This window comes from Melozone crissalis, unplaced genomic scaffold (assembly GCF_028551555.1).
Source record: "Melozone crissalis strain CALT ecotype California unplaced genomic scaffold, PUWL_Pcris_2 ptg000013l_1, whole genome shotgun sequence".
Taxonomy (NCBI): domain Eukaryota; kingdom Metazoa; phylum Chordata; class Aves; order Passeriformes; family Passerellidae; genus Melozone; species Melozone crissalis.
Genome location: NW_026535791.1, coordinates 43,862,488 through 43,886,105, shown reverse-complemented (window position 1 = coordinate 43,886,105; position 23,618 = coordinate 43,862,488). Strand labels below are relative to the sequence as shown.

General features: G+C 37.7%; 1 protein-coding gene across 1 annotated transcript in view; it reads right to left on the bottom strand.

The window, feature by feature from the left end:
- Nucleotides 1–23,618, bottom strand: part of ATP10A (ATPase phospholipid transporting 10A (putative)) — a 109,352-nt gene that overhangs the window by 21,555 nt on the left and 64,179 nt on the right. The window contains exons 4-10 of the mRNA XM_054272323.1: nucleotides 21,851–21,957; nucleotides 21,618–21,749; nucleotides 19,134–19,267; nucleotides 17,288–17,540; nucleotides 6,964–7,181; nucleotides 5,260–5,454; nucleotides 3,228–3,789 (exon numbers count right to left, since the gene is read on the bottom strand). Of these exons, the coding sequence (XP_054128298.1) occupies nucleotides 3,228–3,789; nucleotides 5,260–5,454; nucleotides 6,964–7,181; nucleotides 17,288–17,540; nucleotides 19,134–19,267; nucleotides 21,618–21,749; nucleotides 21,851–21,957 (1,601 nt within the window). The remainder of the gene's footprint in view (nucleotides 1–3,227; nucleotides 3,790–5,259; nucleotides 5,455–6,963; nucleotides 7,182–17,287; nucleotides 17,541–19,133; nucleotides 19,268–21,617; nucleotides 21,750–21,850; nucleotides 21,958–23,618) is intronic.

Sequence of the window (23,618 nt, the reverse complement as noted above, 5' to 3'; positions counted from 1 at the left end):
TTGAAGCAAAACTTCTTTGAGGCTTCTTGTATTAGTGAGGTTTTTTTAAACTTTAGAACAATAAAGCAGGCAAGAATTCTTCCCAATTTATTGTGATACATTAACATTCTAGAGAAAAATGCAATATTTTTTGCATATCCCACATGAAATTATGTTATGGGAGTGGCTGTTTCAGTGGCTCGCTGGCTTCAAATGATGCAAACTTCAATAGGTGCTTAAACACATCAAAAGCTGTTCCTATCCCTTTAAGGTTAAGTGGTGTTAATCATTTCAGATCTAAATACCACAGGTGCTAATGCAGTGATGATAATGTTAAATACTCATACCTCCTTCAATGAACAAAGACAGCAACTCTCTACAACAAGAGATGTCTATACCATTTTCTGTGCAAGTTCTCATTTCCAGCATACCAATGACAGCTAAAGCCCTTTACAGCTGTTCATATGCCTTATCAGTCCTACCCTGAGATTTATCTTGTGCTCAGAAGTTAGGAGGAGGGAAGGGATATCATGCAGACAAAACCCAGTTGCGGAGATGCTCTTTTTTAGCTCTGAGCAGTGTGACCACATGCCCCATGTCAGTAAAAAAACAGCAAGAAGTCCCCTCCAGAAGAATGATAGAGAGCTAGTAGCCTTCTGCTTCTTCATTTCCTTCCATAATCTCCAGCTGCAGCAAGCCAGTGCAGTCATTGTTTTCTCAATGATTTATGTTCACAGCTCCTGTGCGAGCTGGGTATTGACTCAAACAGTAACTTTCTTATTTATGAACATGGTGACTGTCGAGATAAAGTGAAAACAATACACTCTTGGGAATCACTTCAAGGCTTTTGGAAATATCTGTTTGCTATCAGAATACACTAGGTTCCACAGTCTTAACTAGATATACAGGCAGAGCAAATGGAGTCAATTCATAATATTTTTAAATTTTGAGGCTCATGACAATTTATACTTTTCTGTAAGACACAAGGAAGCTAAAACATAATACTTCTGCTTCTGATTTCAGCTGTTTCTCTCATCATATTCTAAAATACTTATTCTTCCAAATAGGAATCTTTGTTTCATGCCATGTGGTGTTTGAGCTGGAAGATTACAGACACGGTGCTGCCTTGGTCCTTCAGTCTAAGGGTAGAAGTTTCAAGACACATGCTTAACTAGTGTACAGTTCACATGTCCCTAAAGCACTAAGAGAGCAAAGACCAAGTTGTGGGATTAGCTGTCGTGTGCATTCACTTTTTAGTCATTTCCTTAAAATGATAAATGACTGAATTCTTGTAGCATTACATCTCCTCTCACACACATGTTCCACCATCACCAGTGAACTGGATAAAACCAATGACAGATCCCACAATACAGATAACAGCCACAGCATAAATCTTTTTAGGCTCCCTCTACATCCATTGACACTAGGATACTTCAGGCAGAGACAGCAAATTCAGATCCAGGCGTGAAAGATACTCAAGAGAAATGTCAAATGCTTTACAGACAGATCTGCTGAAACATACAGAATTACTGAAGCCAGCAGGGGCTTAAGAGGACTAGAAAAAACAAGGGGAACTGCTTATGGTGTTCTAGTGGCTGCACTTTACATTGCTTGCAAAAGCAAAGCACACCAGAACTCAAGAGTTCAATTTGGGCTAAAGAAACCCCAAACAAACAAAAAACCCAAATCAAAACAAAAGACTTCCTGCACGATTTCAGAACCACTTTCAATTTGCTTCCCTGTTATGATGGTGGAATCTGTATTTGCCCAGCTACAGACACTGCTCATTGCCACAGTGACTTTCAGGAACTCTGCTTCTTCTCTGGCATATATCACCTTTGATGATGTCACCATTTTTAAATTTTCTAACTGGCCTTATGGTTTTTACCTAGGTGGGTCCTAGACTTGCCTGAAATTTCTCTGAAAATTCTTTAATCCATTGAGTCTACTGTGAATAGACATTGTAGCTTTGAACACAGTCTGTTATATGGCGGCAAAAAATTTAAGATCTGGCATAAAATATTTTTTCTTTTCTAAATGTTCAGTTCTCATTCTGAGAAACTCATTTCCAATAATTATTTTCTTGGTATTAGAAATTTTCAGTGCTAAAGATTCTCCATTAATAGTTTGGAAGGAAAGAAGTTTCCATACATGATCTACATGCCTTCTGTAACATCAGATCTTTAATAGAAAATTATTCATGAATATTTTGTTGTTAGTTAAGGACAAGTTGTTCTTAATTTTTTTTGGCTCAGCTTTGATTTATATGGCTGAAACCAGAAAACTAATGCCAACATTTTTTCTGTGTTTCGTTAAACTAAAATTACACAGTGTAAGCCTTTCACAATTGTTTACTCCAACTAATGTCAAAATAACCACAAAGTCAAAGCTTTAGTGAAACATGGGAAGTACCTTTAGCACTTTGGGGCTCTGTCCATTCATATTGGAGTAATCTTTAAACACTGCATGAAATTCAGAGTTGAAAATACAGTAAATTAGATGCAAACTGATTAATGCAAAGTGAAACCCATGAGTTTCCTTTAACTTCTGAAAACTTACAGAATTCTTCTTGAAACCAACTGATTACAATTAGCTATTTAAAGTTGTCCCTGCTTCCTAGGACATTCGGGTGCTGAAGAATTCTCCATGCTTTAGGGAAATTCCATGTTCACAGCTACATGTCTGTTTCTTGCTAGTCAATTATGTATTTGAAGCCAAGATTTCTTGTCTGAACAGCATCTCTCCGTCTTTTGCACAACCTTTCTGTTTTGATGGCTGATAGATTCACACTGCCCTTTGGCAGCATAGTTAAACACGAAAAAATGTGCTGCTTAATGCAACATATTTCAGCAAATGGATGTAAGGACTCACAAATGAAACAAAGGGAAATAGGAATAAAAAGTACTTCAGTTTCATATAAAATATTAAACTGTCCAAGCGTTGTCAGGCAGGTTTTTCTAAAGAAATGTAAATTGCTTTGTCTGAGTTGTAAGAAATTCCTTTAAAATAAAGCTTGCAAGTAGAAGACCTTCTACAGAAATTATCTTCATTCTTGTGAAGTAAGGAACCAGTAATTTGTTATAGAAAATCTGCAATAATTACAAAGTATTATAAAAGAAGAGTAATGGTTGCCATTCTACAAAATTAAAAGCATGCAAATCTACTTGCTAGACAAGGCATTAAGATATTATGAGTTCTTCAGCAACTGAGTGGCTCCCAACCCCCCAAAAGGTAAGTAAGAGGTGTACCTGAAGAGCAGGGGAGAAGAAGATCCATGACAACTGAATCTGCTCCTTTAGTGTAAACATTTATTTCATCTGTGAGAGGATGCCTGACCACTACTGACATCCTCTTCCTGACGGAGTCAAAGCCCAACGTATGTAACACTTCAAAGTTTAAGGTTCCCAGGTGAGGTAGCTCCACTGATACCTGGTCAGACAGCCTTCCAACCAGAGAACAGTTATATGCCCTTGCTGCATAGACGAGAGCAGCTTCATCCGGACTCTCTGCTTCATAACGGAGTTCCCCTTCCTCAGGTGCGCCCCCCAAAGCTGTCCTGCCTTGCTGGGAGCTGTAGCCATTGTTATTCATCTGTGCAGAGTATGCCAGCTTCTCTTCCAGTTTTAATAAAGTGCTATCCGTAGATGTAGATGAAAGCGTGCTCAGACCAAATCTGTGCATTGATTTGCTTGTAGCTAGACTAGAGGAACTGCTGCTGTTAGATCCGGAGGTCAAGCGACTTGGAGTGAATCTTCGTATGAAGTCTTCAATGGTTTTTACTGGAGATTTTAGTTCAAATCGGTCTCTAACCTTGAGACGAAGAAAAGCCACCAATGAACAAATGCCAAAGAAAAGTTGAACGAGAATTCTGACACTGATAGTCAGTCTAAGCATCTCCAGCTAAAGAGTATAATTTCTTTGAGGACAAAAAGTAATGGTATTTGTATTTTGAGAAACGAAAGTAAATGGGCAACACTGATATAACAACAACAAAAAACTCACTAGAACTTCAGAATTATACCTGTGTGTGAAAGCACATATGTTTGTATTAAAACAGTTTTTTCTTCTTTCACCTCTTCAGCTACAACGAACGGATAGTCTACCAATGTTGCACCATCACCATCAGCAGTGCATACTAGAAGCTACCATTAGTATGAACTTGTCATCCTTCATTCATATTCAGAGAAGGTAGTGAAAGAAAAGTTTATGCAGAATTTTTCTATTGAGCAGGGTGGTATCAGAAGTAAAGTTTAATGAGAATATGCCAACGTTGAGAATATTCTGAAAAGACACATGTTGCGACAAGTAATTTCCCCTGTCGCTTTCAGCATTGAAGCATTTTGCTTCAGACTTACCATTCATCTCAGTTCACACAAATCTGTTCTAAAGATACAGTAGCAACCCTAGTAATAGCATATTCATAGTAATATATATTACATTATTGTATAACAGTGTAGCATTCCTGAAACAGCCAAACTGAGCATTCTCCAAATGTTTCCTTGGCACAAAGCCACATCATTTTGCAGACTAGTTCACTTTTTATTCCAATCTGGAACAGAAGCAAAGCACAGAATTTTCTCCAGAATGGAAATTCCAGCTGCTGGCGAGCTTTAATATTACATTCCATTATAGTTTTGTCTTACAGATCATCTTGGGAACGCATTCTTGAAAGTCTCATTCATCAATTACACTAGTTAAAGGCCAATTTAAGCCCTAACGATCATTATTTCTCATAATGAGCTTAAGATGCATCTTTTACATAATTTGAAAGTTTTAAGTGATGTTTTTCAGGTATATTTCTCTTTTTAAACTTTTAAAAAGGGTCTCATCATTTTCTTAATTTAATCCATATATATGAAATATTTATTCACTGACAGCTTATATCCCTTTCTGGTAAGTTTTGCACATTTACAAATTAGTTTCCACACATGCTTACATATTTATGCTTATTAAATGAATAAATTACAAGAAATCTGGAGAGTTTCAGAGGTATCTTGATATTGTCAATGAAAGAATATCTTGTCATGGAGGCAAGTGAAATAGCTGACACACTCCATTCAGCTAATGCATTATTAAACTCACTCAGTTCTATAAGTCATCACCACCCTAGCTGTTTCTCAGTAGAACAGGAGGTTTTCATTTCCCTAGCTTGCCAGGGATAATTTAGTAATTGGCAATAATTAATTTGACAATTTAGTATCAAGGCAAATATAATAATTTGATAATTTAGTATCAAGGCAAAAGAAGCCTGAACTCTCTTCTCCTTTTTCTTTAACTTACCTTCTGTCGGGGCTGATTAGGTGCAGTAACCACGACCGTGTTACAAATAGTCAAAGCTATGAAGAAGTCGAAAACGTCACACAGTTCTGGACTCAGATGGGATAACGGCTGCTCGTGGCTCCTCATGACCTCCAGATGCTTTGCACATTCATTCACCTTTTCTAACAACCTAGGGTCAGGTGTGATGTCCTTCTCCTAGTAACAAATACCAGTGATTAATATCTGTGCTTCTACATTTCCAAAGCAGCAACATGCAAAGCATCCAAATTAAAGCAGCAACATTAAAGCATCCAAAGCAGTGTCAATATCAAGAGTTTTGGGGTGGCCTTACACCACAGAGTAGAGGCGGAGAGAACTGTAACACACCCATTCTAGACAATAAACAGTTAACAATGAGCCTACTGGTAGAAATGATGTGAAATATTTATAGCAGCAATATTTACCTACTTTGGAGGTAGTGGAAAGGAGGAGAGTTACATCCTAATTTTCCTCCCTCTTTCCTGTTTAATTCAAGACATTTATTATCTAATACTAAAGTATGGCACACTGCAGAGACCAGAGGTGTGGAAAAAATAGACAGCAATGACATTTAAAGTTTGGCTTTACATCAGCACAAGAAAATAAAACCATCTTCAATTGTTTCTTAGAGAACAACAACCATCCACACATTTGAAATTAATTCATGAGGGTTTTTTACACTGAAATATTGAGCCCTTTCAAGTCTATTTAATCGGTATTTTCCACTTATTTAATATAATTCTTGTCAGAGCAAACTCCAGTATTTTGTAACACAGAGGGAGGCAAGGATACAAAAGATTAAAAGATAAACTGATCTAAGCCTTTTTTCTCAGTAGAATATTATCTCTTGATGCTCAGCAGCTGATGAATATGAGCAACCAAAGAACTCCATGTATAAAATCTGCAGCTTGGAATTTTATCAAAAGAGCTTACTCTTCTTGAATGAAATCAAGAAATTCACCAGTGCAAAAAGCATCTTTCTTTGTTTATATTTGTAATTTGCTTTAAGGGTGAATTTTTGTCAACAATGCAACAATGCAAAATCCCTGAATAGACACAACTTGGCTCCTCTCTCCTCTTATTACCTTTTAGCTGATGTAAAACTTACACAGAGTCACAGCAGTATAAAATAAACCAAATGAAGTTGTAAGGACATAAAGTAGCCAACATTTTGAAATGTAAAGACGTTTAGTTTTCAAAATACAACACATGCAGTCGACTGATAACTACTGAAACACACTAAAAGTAATGCTATGGTGTATGTCAACAGTGTCTAAGAATTGTAATACATGGTGTCCACCCCAGCACTTGATAGTTTTAAAATTCTCTGACAAAATAGAAAATAATTTGCATATGCAAACAATTCAAGTCCTTGACCTCAATGCTATTCTGAGCTTCTGTAGATAAAAGGAAGACATACATTTTCTTTCCAAACTCAAATGATAACTCAAACCAACGTTTTCAGATTGTCTTTACCTTCAGCTTGTTTGTGCAGACAAGGCATTTTGATAAGATCTATGCCAACACTTCATTGGTTTTGTACAAACAGCTGTGACTACAGAAGGAAAACACCAAGATGAAATCTATAGTCACACAATGTGCTATGGATTTCTTTGCCTTTTCCTTTCCAAGACACGGTTCTATTACAAGATACAGGACACTGTGCATTTAGTTCTCATGACTTACCATTGGGCTACTGAATGCAGTGTGCTTTGAGAGTATGCTGGCTCTTTTTGCTTCAGCTCTGCTCCCCGTGCGCCGGTGGGTTTTGGCGCTCTGGCTCCTGTGAATCACTTTGATGCTCTGATGGCTGCAGATACTGTCCCGCTGGGACAGAGTTCCTCCTTTTGGGGCTGCCTCTTCTTCTTCTGAATCAGGTTCTTGGTACATTGCTAAGCGTTTGGCTATCAGTAAAAAAAAAAAGAGGGACAAATGTTGCATATGTTAAAAGTGGCTTAGAAAGAGGGAGAGGGACATGGTGACTTTTTTTCAGGTGATCTGATTTTATATTATGCTGTGCTTTCTCAGTAATAATCTCCATTATTACCAGGAGATAAAGTGTAGTCTTAATTGAATGGTAGTATCTAATGGAGGATGCAGATAACATAATTAGAAATGTAACACAATGCACTGTCTCCCTTATCATCACATTCTCTCTGAAAGGCAGTTAAGACTCTGCAGTAATTCAGTGCATCCCTGAAGACTATTCTCCAGCTCTGCCTGATGAAATCAACCAAATAATTTGGTCTTCACTTGAAATCTGAGTAGGAAATAAACAATCCAGAAATTTTTCATGTCATTTCCGACACAAACTTCAAATTAAGTATTTTCCAGCCAAAATGCCACATCTACAGAGTACCAGTTACTGACACCTGAAATGTACCCAGAAGACCACACCTACAGAGCACTACTGGTTTTGTTTTACACACAGAGATGAGGTACAGACAGCATTAAAGCCTTGCTTAAGCTCAGGGCCATTTGCTGCAGAGCGGAGACATGAACCCAAATTCCAGCCTAGTGTCAAAACCACTGTGGAGTCTGTGCCTTCTTCTCTGCATGACAGGACAATGCAGCATGCAGTATGAAAAGCAGGGGACCGTCACCTACTGCAACACTTGTTCCTATCACCATCTGCTGCAGTGATCAATTCCTGGTTTACACAGAATGAGTTTTTCCAAATGATATATTTTAGATGAATACTTCCTCAGTGAAGAATCCAACCAAGCCAAATAATACTAGAAAACAATCCTGGCAGTTAGATATAGAGAAATCAAAAAGGAAACAGAAAGCAGAGCTGTGAAACAGCTGTGGAATCCCACCCCTCTAATGACAGGCTGTATAAAAGCCTGTTGTACAGGCTATATACAAAAATACGTACAACATATTTTTTCATTCCTAAAGACCGTGGACATTTAGTGTCTGGATGATTCATCAGGCAGACAAATGCCACTCTAACAGCTATCTATTTATTCCTTCATTATGTATTCATTGAAAAGTTTTTCATTATGCTTCCAAAATAATCCACACCATACAGTACAAGTTACATACTTGTGGCTCAGTTTGTTTCGGTTCTCCAGTGTAACAAATTAGATTTTCCTAATAGCAAATGATAAATCACTAGCATGTAAGTTAATTATTCAGGCCTTTAACAAACAAAGAAATTATTTCAAAATACTTCCTGAGAATAATCTTGTATTTTATGGGGTGAGTTTGGCACACGATTGCTTTTAATGTAGCTAGCTTTACAAACAAAGAAAAATCCACCCTCACTATCCACTGCAATTTCCAAACATGTTTTAGCTGTCAAAAAGCAGTTGGAGGAGTTGAAAGCAGACCACACACAGTACATGGTGATAGCTCTATCACTACAGTATTATGCATCAGAGGTTTTTTCAACTCCATTTGAAACACGTATAGGCTTTGTCTGAAATCCAGGAAACAGGAGTTTCTCAGTCCTGGCTGTGTCTGCTCACCTGGTCACTGCTCTAACTCTGTGCCCAAGGATGCAACTCCTCCACTGCACTCTGGCTCCTCCTGGCAAAAAATTCAGGCCATGGATGTAGAGTGGATCATAGCACATTTGCAGACAGAAAGGACACACTGCAGTTCACTTCTGCCGTGCAACTTGAATAGAGCCCTGCAGCCCAGGTCCTGAGGCTGATGGTGAATGACTGGAGAGTCTCCTTCATTAGCATTATTTGGTGGGATACATGTTCCTCTGTGTCATGTGGCAGGAAAGAGGTTGAGCAACATCACGTTCACTGCTGTGTAGGCAGCTGCTCCTTGAGGCACACAGCTTCCAAGAGAATACCACAGCCCTGCTGCCTTTTCCTTTCAGGACCTGCCTAGTTCACTGATTTGTATTACAGAACCGACAGGACAGCTCAAAGAATTAGGGAGGCCACTGGTCGCCTTGGCCCTTTTGTTGCATAGTAATTGGCTACAAGCAAATTAAGTTCATTTCACCTCCCAAGGCTGCTTCCTGCAATTTCATGCAAGTGCTTTGGGCCAGTGCAGTTCTAACCTCTTCCATCACTTCTGCCCACTAGTTCCCACTTTCTTCTGCTCTGCAAGCTTCTGTGTATTTTCCCAGTGGAAATGCAGATCCCTATAATGTGAATTTAATTCAACTGATTATAGGTTTGTCTCTATCAGAAGCAGTCTACACTGAGGGCCCAAACTGAACGGCAACACCTACTAAGCAGAGATCCAGGCCCTGGATCAAGAGGAGAAGCAGACTGTGCCAAACTGCTCACTGCTCAGGAAGGGAGGAAGGGGCCATGTGGATATCACAGTGTGTTAATTTAAGATGATGCCTCAAGAACCAGAATGGAGCACCACACTGAAGAGCTCTTGTCCTTCTCTCCACTGGGGAGGTATGATGGAGTGCACACCCCAGGATGAGGCCTGTGTGAGGGCAGTGCCCAGTCAGACAGAGCAACCTCTGCCTTCATGATCTTCTGCAGGCTTCTTGCTACACACTGCTAACCCCAGGCTGAAAAAACATTGCTCAAGATGACACAGCAGTAAGCTTTTCCACACTTTACCAACATTTAAGATTTAAATCAATTGTAAGAAAAACATTTCTGTGGCTCATTTTCTCTAGAGCCTTCAGCAGCAAAACCAGCCTCAAGCAGAGCTGGTGCCACATTTGGACATGGCCACTCTCAGGAAAAGCATAAGAAAAGTTTGGATTTGCCACAGGGACAATATTTTCACTATAGATGCTGGACATTTGAATGCTAGACCGAAATCTGAGCTGCTTCTTGTCATAACAGGTAACATCCCTTGACAGGGAAAGAGATGTTGCAATTACTTCAGCTTTACAAAATGTGCCACTTAGTTGTTCCAACTCCCTTATAAGCAGAGTTTTTTTTTAAAAGGATACATTTTCTTTAATAATCACACCTACTTTAGGTTTCTGCTCTGAAAATATGTCTTGAGATATAAGACCTCAAAGATCCTGAACTGAATATAATTTTATTCCCTGTATAAAAACCCTATGGTTAAGCAGAGAATTCATTTCATGTACAATACAGTTATCCCTGCATACCATATCTCTGGATTCCTCATTGCTCTTTCTTCCATTTAAACATATTTTGTTTATTCAACATAGCAAAAGCTGTTTCCTAATGCAGCAGTTTATTTATTAGCATTACACTGATAGTGTGGTTCTTTTTAGTCTCTATAATAATAGCTATCTCTTGCTCCCTATACAGGTTTTATTGTAACACATCCATTTAATTGTCCTTGCCCCTGAGAAAAAGGAGGAAAAGGGAAAGTAGGAACAAGACTAGAATCTCATTTAACCAAATCAAATGCAATTCTTTTGATACAAATGGTGTTATTTCAGTTTATACCAAGGGAAACCTGACAGCAACAACAAAAAACAAGCCTGAGCACCTTTAAACATTTTCTCAAGTGCAGTCTTACACATTATGCAGCAAGAATGAAAGAGTTTAAAGAAATAATGAAGCGCGGTTCAATCGTTATGCTATGGCTGAGGTTCACACTGCTTCAGCTGCGCAGTGCGTGCCTCTCTGGGAACATGCTGTTCTCTCCACCCACTCAGCTCCTTCCAATTGAGAACCTTTTCCTGTGAACATTATAACCTGAGAGACATTGTTGTGGGATAATTTTCAGTTTCAGCACTAAAAACTGATGGCCTTGATCGTTTTTTCTATCCAGTTTCTTATTAAGGGCAAAGACACAAACAACTTTGGTAACACAGCAATGCAATTTATGAAAGTCAGACTGCACTATCCTGTACTCCACTTTATATTTATGACACAAAGAAGAAACAACAGTTAATACTTATTCCATTAACCTTCTTTTATCTTTCATAAGACTGCAGAAGCTATAAATAAAACTCCTGTAATAGCTGCCAAGTATTGAGAAGATAAATTCTTTATCTTCTTGAAGATAAATTCTTTAATTTTAAAAATCCTTTTCTTTAATTTAATTTTGATTTTGGGTTTTTTTTTCTTTTTTACCTTCCATGCCATATATGCTCTGTGACAAGGAGCCCATTTCTCAGGCTGACAGAGACTGTTGCCACACAGCCAGATGTTCCACTAACTTGAAATGTGAGATTGGGAACCTGTAAAGAATTTCCCTTCAAGCAGCATGAAACTGCAGACCCCTCAAGCCAGGATACTTAAGCCACTCATTGTGTGGGCACTATTTCACCACGGAAAAACTCCATTTTGCTTCAAACCAGTCAATAAGGCTGCTACTGAACTGTCACTAAGTAAATCTGTATGTGCAGCACTTATACCATCACACCCCCTTATTTACTTATTATTTTTAAGTGCAAGTTTATTTCACTCTGAAGTGCACTCTAGTGTCTATGTAAAGATCGAGAGAAGCAGCTAGAATGCTATAAATTTGTACAAGTTGGCTAACATAATCCTAATTTATTTTGCTAGAACTTGCCCATAAGAGCAAGCCTTGAGATAAGAAAGCACCAAGATTTCCCTTCCTCTAACCTTTTGACCTCCCCAGGGGCTTAATAACCTTAAGTCCTTTATTAAGAACCCTTTACTCAGAAACTGAGATGATTCCTTTTTTTCCTGAGATTTTTCAGAGAAAATATCAGTGTAGGTATATGGTTAGAGAGAAGTAGAGAAGTAGTACTTGTCTCTAGGGATGAGTTATTCTGTCTTTTATAGGATTTAAAGTGGGGCACTCACTCCCTATGTACTGAGTTCTACATCTGCTCATACTGGCTCTCTCCTTAGTTACCAATTAGAAATTTTTAAAAAGCAGTAAGAAAGGTAAAGAGAAACGACAAAAAAGCTACACAGAATGCGTGAAGCACCCAGTTCCGCTAAAGATTTTCAGCTTTCCAGGAAAGGCTAGATGGACTATCCTGGTTTCTAAAGCTCGTCAGATATTAAAGGTGGCAAATGAGAAATCCCTTTGGAAGCAACCACTGCATTTATGGAAAAGGTTTTTCAATTTCTATATCCTAAAGAAAAAATAATTCTCTAATATGCCTGGACTATGCAAGCTATGTTCTCATGACTGCACACAAAAAGAGTGAGAAAATTCCACTACAAAACAGCCCCCTGAAGTAGGAAAGATTTTTTTTAACATAATGTATTTTCCTGTAAAAATTACTTGCTAGCCAACCTTCATCAAGAAAAACTGGACAGCAGTAAGAAACTCATTCTCTCTCAGATTTAGTGATTGAGAAACTTTGTTAAACAAGAGAAAATCACTGAGATTTTTATCATCTACCTTCACTTCCATAAACATTTCTTACTGTTATGTTGTCTATAGTTTTTTCAGTCATTGGAAGGAAAGGGGAGGAATTCAAAGAATGAAAAATTCAGATTTTTCAGATTTGTGTGGTTGTATTCATGGAGATTCAATTTGTGTTTTGTCAACAGCTTCATACAATGGGTAGCTAAAACTAGAAAAACAGAGATTACATCCCATAGGCAAGAGGGTGATTAATGCAGCATTTGGAAAACAATTACGACAAATGTCAGGCCAAGACCATCTGGTTGTAGCTAAATCATGTAAGGACTTTCAGAAGCACAGTGGGCTTTTGGACACCTACTGTCTCTGGGATTAGCAGGCAAACTTGGGGCATGGCCAGTTCTAAGAATTGTTAGGAGCTGCCTCCTAGCCTGAAAGAAGAGTGCTGGTATGGTCATGCAATTTGACATATAAGGAAACAACACATTTTCTCCTTGTTTTTAATGCTAACATGTTTTGGGCTAGAAGATACTACTGATTGGAAGAGTAATTCTGGCATTTAAGCAGAGTATAGTGCCAATGGGTATTCTGTAAATACCCAAGACACTTATGAATGGGAAAATCATTCTTCTACATGGAGTGGTCCATGGCATACCCTGCTCCTAAATTAACACTCTGCCAGCCAAGAAGAACCTTTGGAGAAGATAATAGCCATACAGACATGAGGTGGGAATTCTCTTTGTCTGTACAGAGAATTCTACACCACAGAGAAATAGGTATGATGGTACTAGAGAACCATCATAGATATCTAAAAAAAATCTGATAAATTACATCCCAGAAATGTTTAACTTTCTCCAGTAACTGTAAACGTATCAGACTACTATCCTCCACACAAATATCAGCAATTAGGTAACTAGTATCCCATCCTTGTCAATATAGTCTCCATAGGAACTAAATGTGCAGTGCAAATTCCCTTAGTTTGATCCAAATCAGTGCAGAATCCACCACCAAAATACTGTAAATGGCCTCAACAGTGATGGGTATTTCATAGTGCTTCCATCATGGAACTATTATTACATATGCTACATTCCTGGATTCCTCTTCAGTGCTAAGCTTCTGCAAAGCAGAACCTATGAGTAATACTTTGTATCACCTCCAGCTGATTCTGTCTCACACTAGTGCAATTTATTGCCCTCCATTATTTATGCTTTTGTCACCTCTTGTCTAGACTATAACAATGCAATACTCCTAGGCAAAGCGCCATCCACCAGCCATAAGAAACTTGGAGCTTATGGAGAATTCTGGAGGAAAATGTTTTCTCCAGAACATTCATGAAAATTTGCTTCCCATGCCTAAAAATGTATTAAGCCTCATTCAGGGTTTCTGTTTTTATGTTAAAGCATGTAATAATTGCTTCAACCCTGCACAAGGTCCGCATAAACCTCTGTGATGAAAATCATAATTAACAGGTCCATGTCTGATGCAAAACAGAACTCTCCCTCATAATCATAAAGCTCACCTTTCACATGGGGAATTTGTACAGCTTTGTGGTGTGAATTTACAAGGAAAAAAAGGATGGTCCCACCACTCAAGAAAAAGACATGCTGCCTCAAGTATGCCAAACTGAACACAGCATAGCATACACCTTTAAAGTAGCTCCCAAACCCCCAGAATTGTGTACTGCATGGGTAGGGAGAGGAGGAAGGGGAAAGATCAATCTACATGTCAGGGAACTCATGTGCATTGCTTAATGCACTCCCTGAGTGCAAGGAACTGAGATATGACAATGTCAAATGCAGTATAGTAACAAGTAGAACAGAAAAAAATGGGATAATTTCTCATAACTCTGAATAAATTTTAGGGAGAAGAGCTTATAAAGCAGCATAGAAAAAATTTATGATGGCTATTCACAATCTGTTGGTTGAGTAATTAACAGATATGCAGTAGTCCTAGATTATGCAGAAAAAAAATGCCTTAAAAGAGAATAAGAGTTCAAAAGTTCGGAAATTTCAGACCTCAATTTGCCAGTGTAGACATTACTCTCCTGCTCTGTGTGTGTGCATGGCTTAGCCCAAGAACATAGGGCCTCCAACTGACTTCAGTGGAAAACTCGCCAGAAAATCTTGCCATGGGAAAAAAAGTCTGCTACATCTCAACCTTGTTCTTGGATATGGCTGAATGGTGCTGTTATAACTGAAATTTCTCTCCTAAAATTTATGCCTGAGGCAAACGTCTGGCATGACAAATCTGAAAGAATAGTTAAAAGTTTTGTCCAGCTATCCAAAACTGAAAACAGGATCTTATCATGAGCAGGGTCAAACAACTGGAATGACAGGCACTGCTACCCCACCACAGCAGAATAACAACTTAAATGAAAGAGCTCAGAGCATGGTTATTTCCATCCTTAGACATCTACTTTTACAGTTCAAAATGACCTGTTATTGGCAGCTTTTGCATCCTGAACCATGTACAATAATTTTAAATTAACTTCTTCATATAGACTGCTACTCAAAGTTTGATTCCAAGAAATAAACCACTGTGCAGAAAAAAAACCAACTTGGATATGTGAAGATGTAGTGTCATCTTTGAAACAGATCAAAAAAAGCAAAAGCATTTTACTTGATTTTCTAGCATATATGGCAGACTCAGATCACTCCCTAAGTGAAAGATTTTAGAATTTTCTATTTCACTAAATGTTCAGCAAAACCTGAGGTGCAGAGCAGGATGGCATCAGTTATAATGTATACAGGAAATTCAGATACTCTGGTATAAGACATAGAAAAGTGGCTGACAAATAATTTGCAAGTAAGCACACAGCAATGAAATGTTGTTGATGCCCACCCTAAAACCAGAAAGAGCTGTGATAGACATTTTATCATATCTAAACAAGAACGCTTCAGCAGCAGAAAAGATAACAGATGGTTATAAAATCAAACTGCAGATTAGAGCTAACAAAATACTTGAATGAAGCACAATATTTATTATGGTATTTATACTGATTATAGAGAACAAAATAAATAGAAACTATCACAATTTATATAAAGAATTATAGAGAAAGACCCATTTTCCCTTGGAGGGAAAATAACAAAAGAATAAAATGCTGTGTAAATGTTCTGTGTCAATTTAAAAATTATATTTGTCTGAAATTTTATACTGACTGGAGTTACAATGAAGCCCAAACAAAGCCATAGGTGAAAAGAAGGACTGAAAAAAATCAATCAGTTTATGTATCTGACACTTTTGTTTGTACTTACATTCACTCTGTTTTCTTTAACTTTTATATTGTAATATGGAATCATAAGAGGAAAGCATGCCCAAAGATAGATTTCTGTTAAATTCACTAAATCTGAAGAAAAAAGATCTGAACATTCAATATTCAAACTTAAGGGCCTGAGTTCAGCTGACATATCATCAGATGATACCAAGCTCATAAAAATACCTTTTCTGAGCTGTTTTAATTGGCAATAACGTCATTCTTGAGAGGAAAAGAACACACTCTGTGTGTTTATACTCTGAAATCAGTATAAACAAGCAAACGATCAGTGGAAGAGAAGAAGCAAAAAGGAATGAATTATCAAGAGTGTCACAAGCAGATTTAGGAATCCAGTAACATTCTCTAAGTTCTAATTCTTTTCTCTTTCTTACATACTGCACAGAGGTAGAAAGTCACAGGTTCTCCTTCAGTCCTTTCTGTAACACTTGTAACACTACCCAAAGGTCTAGTTTCTTGGAAAAAAAATGTGCCTTCAATGGAAGGTCTCAGTACTGCTTTAAAGTAGGAGAAAAAAAAAGAACAATCCACTACTTCAAAATATCTTTTTCCTGTTTAAGATCTTGTCATCTTTCTAAAGCATGTTTTAGAGTTCCCAGTCTATTTTGATTCTTTACCTTATTCTGCATCTTATTTGTAAGCTGAAATTCTCTAGTGTTCTTTGAGAAAACTTCCTAATCAGAGATATTTGTGTTGTGTAGAATAAGAAACTTATTTTTTGCAAACAAGAAAATTGTAGTTGTCAACATTTTCTTGCATACAGAATATGATTTGAAGAGTTAAGATCTGTTCTTTCAAAAATTATAATGGCAGCATGTTAGAGAAAAATAGCACAAACTACAAACATCATAAAATAGGAAATTATAATTTTAAAAGGATGAAGAAATAATACATGGATGACAGCTCTCACAATGCCTTGTGAAAAATACTAATATTTTAATGTTTTAAGAGGCTGATACTTGAATGTGGATATTCCCTCCACTGCACTGTTCATAGAGCAAACATACCTGACACAGACACTTTTCACACAGGAGCACTGAAAACACTCTGACAAAAGTAACAGAAAATATGCAATTCTATCCAATTATGTTTCTTGTTAATATGAAAACTGGTATCTTTGCATTTATTTCTCAGTACAGAAGAATAATGTCATTGCAGGTATTCAATCAGACACTAATCTGGCTGTATGCTTTAAAGCGTTATTTTACACTGTATACTTAAACACACCAAAGAAGTGGGATACCAGCAGCACCATTTGATTTTCTTACATCAGCCATGCACTCAAGTGCTCTATTACATCAGGAGCTAAAGCCAGAAGCTTTAAATGTCTCAACAACATACTGGAGATATTACAGAACACTCTGGTAAGACTGTCATTGCTAGCTGAACACAGCCATCGAATTACACTGATCTGACAACAGCTGTTAAATTTCTTTTGTTTTCCTTTTTGATTTAAGATTACAGCAACTTTTATGACTACTTCAGTTTGCCCAAAGTACAACTGTTAGATAGAAAACGAGACCATGAGCTCACCGTTATCATCATGGGAATACTCTATTCCAGAAACAGTACATCTTCGGAAAACCATCTTGTTTTCTGTCAGTGTCCCAGTCTTGTCTGAAAAGATAAACTGCACCTGACCCAAGTCTTCTGTGATATTTAAAGCTCGGCACTGCAGCTGAGAGTCTGTTTCTTCATCATATAAATCTTTATCTTGATGAATAAAGTATACTTGGCAGATTTTAACTATTTCAATAGATACATACAAAGAAATTGGAATCAGAACCTAGAGTACACAAAAGGAAAGAATTAGGAGAAAACAGAAGCAAGAACACAATTATTAAAGCTAATTAATTTGGTACTCGACTGTAACATAAAGAGGGTATGTACTTTAAACATTTATACTAAAGTTATTATCGTGTTTAAAGGGTTTATTTACTATGTTAGATGAGGAAAACCTATGTTGAATTGCAGAGCTGGAATGCATTATTATGTCTAGAAAACTGATTATCAAAACATGGACAGAAGCAAATATTTCTTAGGCTAATAAGCTGAGCTTTAAACTAGTTGGGGAAGGAAAAGAAAAAAAAATTCCAACCCAAATCAGATCATACAATCAGAATACTGTAGATGTGAAAGGACTGAATAAAATTGTTCTGCATAAATAGACTGTTTACAAATTCACTTTGCAGGAATACAAGAAACAATGTGAGAAATGTTAATCTTTTCATAGGAACAATATCTTTGGCCTTGACTTTTGTACTGCAAATTATTTGAATGAAGATCACATTTTATAAGTGCTGAAGAAGGAGAGATGAAAATATTTTCAACTGTTTCTTGAGGATTGTCAAAACTACATAAAATATCTAATTTTTACATGAGCTTTTCTCTGCAGATTTTTTTCAGGATAGAAATGCTGGACTGCATACATTGTTTAGTTTTCTGAATTAGATACATGGGAGAAATTATAGCATGGCTGTGGGTGGTGAATGCGGTCATTTAAACAAAAACTACAGTGAGATGTAGGTGTTTAAAGAAATCAGTAGTGAAATTTTTTAACCAGTATCATAACTCAATCCCTCAGGGTAAAAATTATTTTTACAGTCTTTTTCATTCCCTTTTATAAACAAGTTGCTGCCTCCAGTAAAGCAACCTCCTCCAGTGTCCCACTAGGCAAACTTCCATATATCTCAGTGACATGAGGTTCTTTTACTTCTCTGAAATTAACCACCTCTACCATTCAAGATGTTTCTCCTAGGGACCAAGAAACTTTTAACATAGTTTGTTACCTGGCTGACATACGGTTTTGCTAAGAGAAATATATCTGAAAAGCTGTTAAAAAGTATAAAATTTATTTGCATAGCAGAACACTGTGCCCCAAGGGGCATCCTCAGTCTTTGAGGTGCTGTTCTGCAGTAGTTAGATAGGAAGAGTAAAGCTTGTTTTCTGCTTCATGGGTTTGTCCCTCCCCAGGTGCAGGACCCTGCACTTGCCTTTGCTGAATTTCAGGCACTCCTCCTCTGAGCATCTCTCCAACCTGCCAAGGTTCTTCTGAAGGGCTGCACAGCCCTCTGGGGTACTGGCCACTACTCCCAGCTTGGTGACAGTGAACTTGCTGAGGAGGCATCTGCCCTTCATACAAGTTATTGGTGAGTAAGTTAAACAACCCTGGGCCCAGTATTGAACCTTGGGGGACATCAGTAGTGACAGGCCTCCAAATAGACCCTGTGCTACTGATTACAACCCTCTGGGATCTTTTTAGTGCTTGATTAGCTTCTTACATGCCTTAGTGGTGAAATGAGTACTACATATATTGCATGTATGTAACTTTATTGCAACCAACTAGGAAGAGAGGTGACAGCATGTACAACTTGATTACCTGAAACACTATGATCATTGTCAGAAATAAATACACTGAAGCTGAAAGAGGTGACAAATATTTGCCATCGGGCCCTGGAACATCAAAAATTGGTTTCTTCTTCTCACCATATTGCCATACCCATAGACCATGACCTGCAGAAAAATTGGAAGAGAGAAAAAAGCAAATTAACTCCAAGCAAAAAGGCTTCTGGTATGACTTTGTTCTTAAGAGTTATGTGGGAAATTGTTATTTGTTTTCAAATATTCTGCATGACTTCTGAAAAATGCCCCAAATCCATGGGCTTTTCTTCCTTGGGATTTGGAATTTGAGAAAGGGCTTTGGCTGTCCTTAAGCCATGCAAGACTAATTTCTCATAACTTTATCTAAATAAAGTGAGCTGGCTAGTCTAAATTAGTAGTTTAGACTGTTTCTTCATCACCAAAGAAAACGACACTTCTTCAGAAAAAGATCTATTTCAATGATATGCTGTGTGTTAAAATGAAAGAACTCAACTGACTGGACTAGATATATGTACCAGTCAGCTATCAGTAAACTAGCTTTAGAAGAAACTTTAATTTTACTGTGCAAATTATATCCACCACATGCACAGAACTAATGAAATAACAGTATCAACAGAGTCAATATCATGAAAGCTGAGGAATGAAGAGCAAAAGAAATTACATGTCGTGCTCAAAATGTTTTCTTTTTTTAATTGACTGTGCTGATAGCTAAATAAATATAAGATTTTTATTGTTTTGGGAAAATTACATTTTTGGTAGAGAGACAGAACGTTGCCTTTTTAAGTATAGCATTAAGATTTAAAATCCTAAAATCCCTAAAATGGTATGCCTGATGTTTTTAAGGCATAAAAAACAAAGAAGAATTCTTCTGCAACAAAAAGCATTCAAACTATCACTATATAGTGAAAATTTTTCTGATTATGAAAATCAGAAATAAAGGACAAAGGTCTACTTCAAAAATAATCTTCTGTAAATCATTCTTTGACAAGATCCTTTACATATTGATGCATAAACCCAGTACACTGAGTGCCTGAAAAATAAAAACACATAAGTGAGCACATTATTTTGTCCCTATCCTATCAATATGAGATCACACACATGATGTCTTTATCGATGTATGTATTTTTATTCTTGAGAGCAAAAATAGAAAGCTCCACACGAGAATGACCTACATTAAGGTTTGTTTTATAAATGTCCTTATATTTTCGAAAGAATTAAGTGTCAAATCTCCAGTTATACTTTATAGACAGAAGGTGCGAAAATAGCCTGATTTCTACAGAGCACCAGGCAACTCAAAGGGCTGGAGCAAATTTATTTCCAGCTGTTTGCGGCTACCAGCACCGCGAGCAGTTTGCTCTGGCCCTCTGCTGGCGGCTCCCAGCCCTGTAGCAGACGGGACAGCGGGGAAGGTGCACTTGTCACCTACTGAGTGCCACCTCGGGGAGCCCCAGCGAGGCTGAAGCCACTCACAGGGGACACCCGCTGCTGCTGCTGCTGCTCTGGGGACACCGCACAGGGCGCACTGGCAGGAGGACAGCTGCAGGCAGCCTCACCACGACACTTCAGCCCTGAGGACTGGGCTCCCCAACACTGAAACTCTACAAAAATGGGCCATGAACTCAGTGGAAACAAACAAGCTGGCTGGTTCACAACTGGAAATACTCATCTTTAAGCATTTAACAATACCTGGAAAAAGGCACAAAGAGATATATTAAAGTGGCATAAGATTGTTATTAAACTACACCATGGTTGTTAAGAAACATTCTGGTGTTTATCCCACATGACTCACATGCAAACATTACAGAACACACAAATATTAAGGAAATGGAATTCACATGCCGTATATAATTTTTTTTTTGTGCCAAATGTAAAACTCAATTCTTCCTCACAAATGAACAGAAAAAAAGGCCTGAGGAGACATAACCTGAACTGCAGCATTTCCTTAAACCCTCCCAGAAGTTTAGAGAGTATTCTGCTTGGATTTATGCAGACTTTTGCTTATTTCTTCTATGTTATGACTGCAGCCTTAGGGACAGTGAGTCCATGTTGTGCACTGTGCTCTCAATTTAATAAGGAGTACTGGGGAATACCACTGTGCTGATTTTGTTTACTCTCTGCTCATAAATTACTCTACTGCCTGATTAATGGCAAGTTACACTTTACCACCTGTAATTTTGAGGAGACTACATATAAACTGGGGGCTTTTTTGGGCTTGACATTTTTGGATGCTATCAAGGGTAGTATAATCTAAGCCTTCAGATCTCTGGTACTAACAGCATATATTTTATTGAGATTAAGAAGGTATTTAGATCAGGTTGCATATCAAGACATTTTAATTTTTGACAAAAATAAGTATGGAGACAGCTTTATGGATTTTATGTGTTGGCAGACGTATGTTTTTGATAAAGCTACGTGCATGAATCCCAAGACAGTGTAATATTTAACTTAAATAGCAGTGTTTCTACTAGTGAAGAGCACTTACCAATGGCAGAAAACAGACACATGATTAGAAGTATGAGGACACACCAAAGGACATCGGCATTCATCTGCCTTTCCAACTTACTGCGCTTGTAACGTGGTCCATTATTATTTAACAAGGCTTTGGTCTCATGCCCTGCAGAAAGAATTGCACCAAACATGTCATATGGACCTTGGCTATTATTGTATAGCTATAAAAAGGTGGTATGTCCTGTAAAACAGAAAAGCAGCTCTTACCTGCATAGATTACTATTCCTGCAACTTCTTCTGTGTTTCTAACGGTACATCCACGTAACAAAAGATTCTCTTTGAACAGTCCATCCTTTTTTCCACTTCTATGAATACTACAGAAAATTTAAAAACAGAACAAAATACAGCATGTCAAAACATTAAGCTTGTTACATCATACTTGTAATATAAAAAGCCCAAGATCTTCAGCGTTTAAGAAGTTTTTCAATTTGATGGCAAAATATTTCATTGGATCCTCCTCCTGGGAAGGTTCTCTGTTGGATTTTGAAAACTGAGATTCCTTACCCAAGGATCCCTGACATGCATCAGCCCAGCTGGAGCAGCACCAGTTGCTGTTGGATATACAAATGTCTTGGACAAATGCTCACTAGAGATATGTGGGCCAAACTGACAGCATGTGTGCAGCCTAGCTAATGCTTGGAAAATGCACTGGACTTCCTGTGCATGTGTAAACTGACTGAGCAATTACAGTTAATCCAGTCCACCTAAAGGCAGCTGTGTACTGGATAGAATTAACCCACTACTCACATGTGCTTACTAAAGAAATCCTAGAAAGCAATATGGTGAAATTGGGAAATGACTGTGCTTCACAAGTAGCGATACTGAGGAAGATGTGCCAGGGGTAAGACACATCAGTTCAGTGAAAAGAAAAGGAAAAGTATTCCGTGTTTTTATTCCATGTATCAGTGAGAATAAGAGAAATTATTTTCAGAACTATCTCACCAACTATCTAAGAACAGCCTGCACCCTGAGGATTCTTGTTGACTAACACCAAAACACAGGAGAAAAATGGAATGAAGTCACATTTCTACTACAACTTATTATCTGCTGGGCATGGACTGACTGGAATTTCAGCTGACAGAGAAATACAAAAAATAGCCTTATGAGAATTAACAGGGAAATGCTAAAAAATAATAGTAATTAAAATTTAGAATTTTTATTATGTAAAAAAGACAAATCAAATAATAATTTAAAACTAATTTCAAAAGAATAAAATTTCATTTTATCAACTGAAGTACCCCAATGCCTCAGGGAAGGCTAAAGCAAGTCTGGATTGTTTAAAAGTTGCCCTCACTTTCAGACCATCAAAACCATCACACTTTCAATATGCTACACTAAAATTAACATTGTGCTGCTGGAACACCAAATCTTATGTCTACCTGGATTTGAGCACTTAAAATCCTCTGTCCCCTGAAATCTGTAAACTGGCTTTTAATTGTCCTTTTCATGTAAAGGTGGAGTTCTTTTTATTTGCTTCCTATTTTCTAAGCCTTCGCATCTGGGTTATATATATATGCTTTTCCCTGTTAGGTACTTCTCTTGTACTAAATGAGGACCAAAATTGTAATTGAAGTACATACTTCTAGGATCTCAGGCCTAGGAGCTACACCAAATATGCTGAGATTTGTAAGAAGAAAAGCTTCACATTGGTGAGTTCTCTGTACTTGTCCCAGTCTAGTAGGACTACTTGCAGAATAATCTGTAATGCTGGTTATGCTACATAACCTCAACAGTCAATGCTTTTAGTGAGCAGAATGTACCTGTGTGTATACACACACATATATACAGCCTTTTTTAGTTCAGCACAATATATCATACCCACCCTCTGCTCAAAATATATACATATATATTGAAAGTATTGGTGCTTCAACAAGTATGCTTAGCTTTCCTCTGCAGGGATGGAGAAGAAGCATTTGGTTTGACTACTCAGGTAGCAGCTGCACTGATAACATCTGACTAGACGCCAGAAACAGAG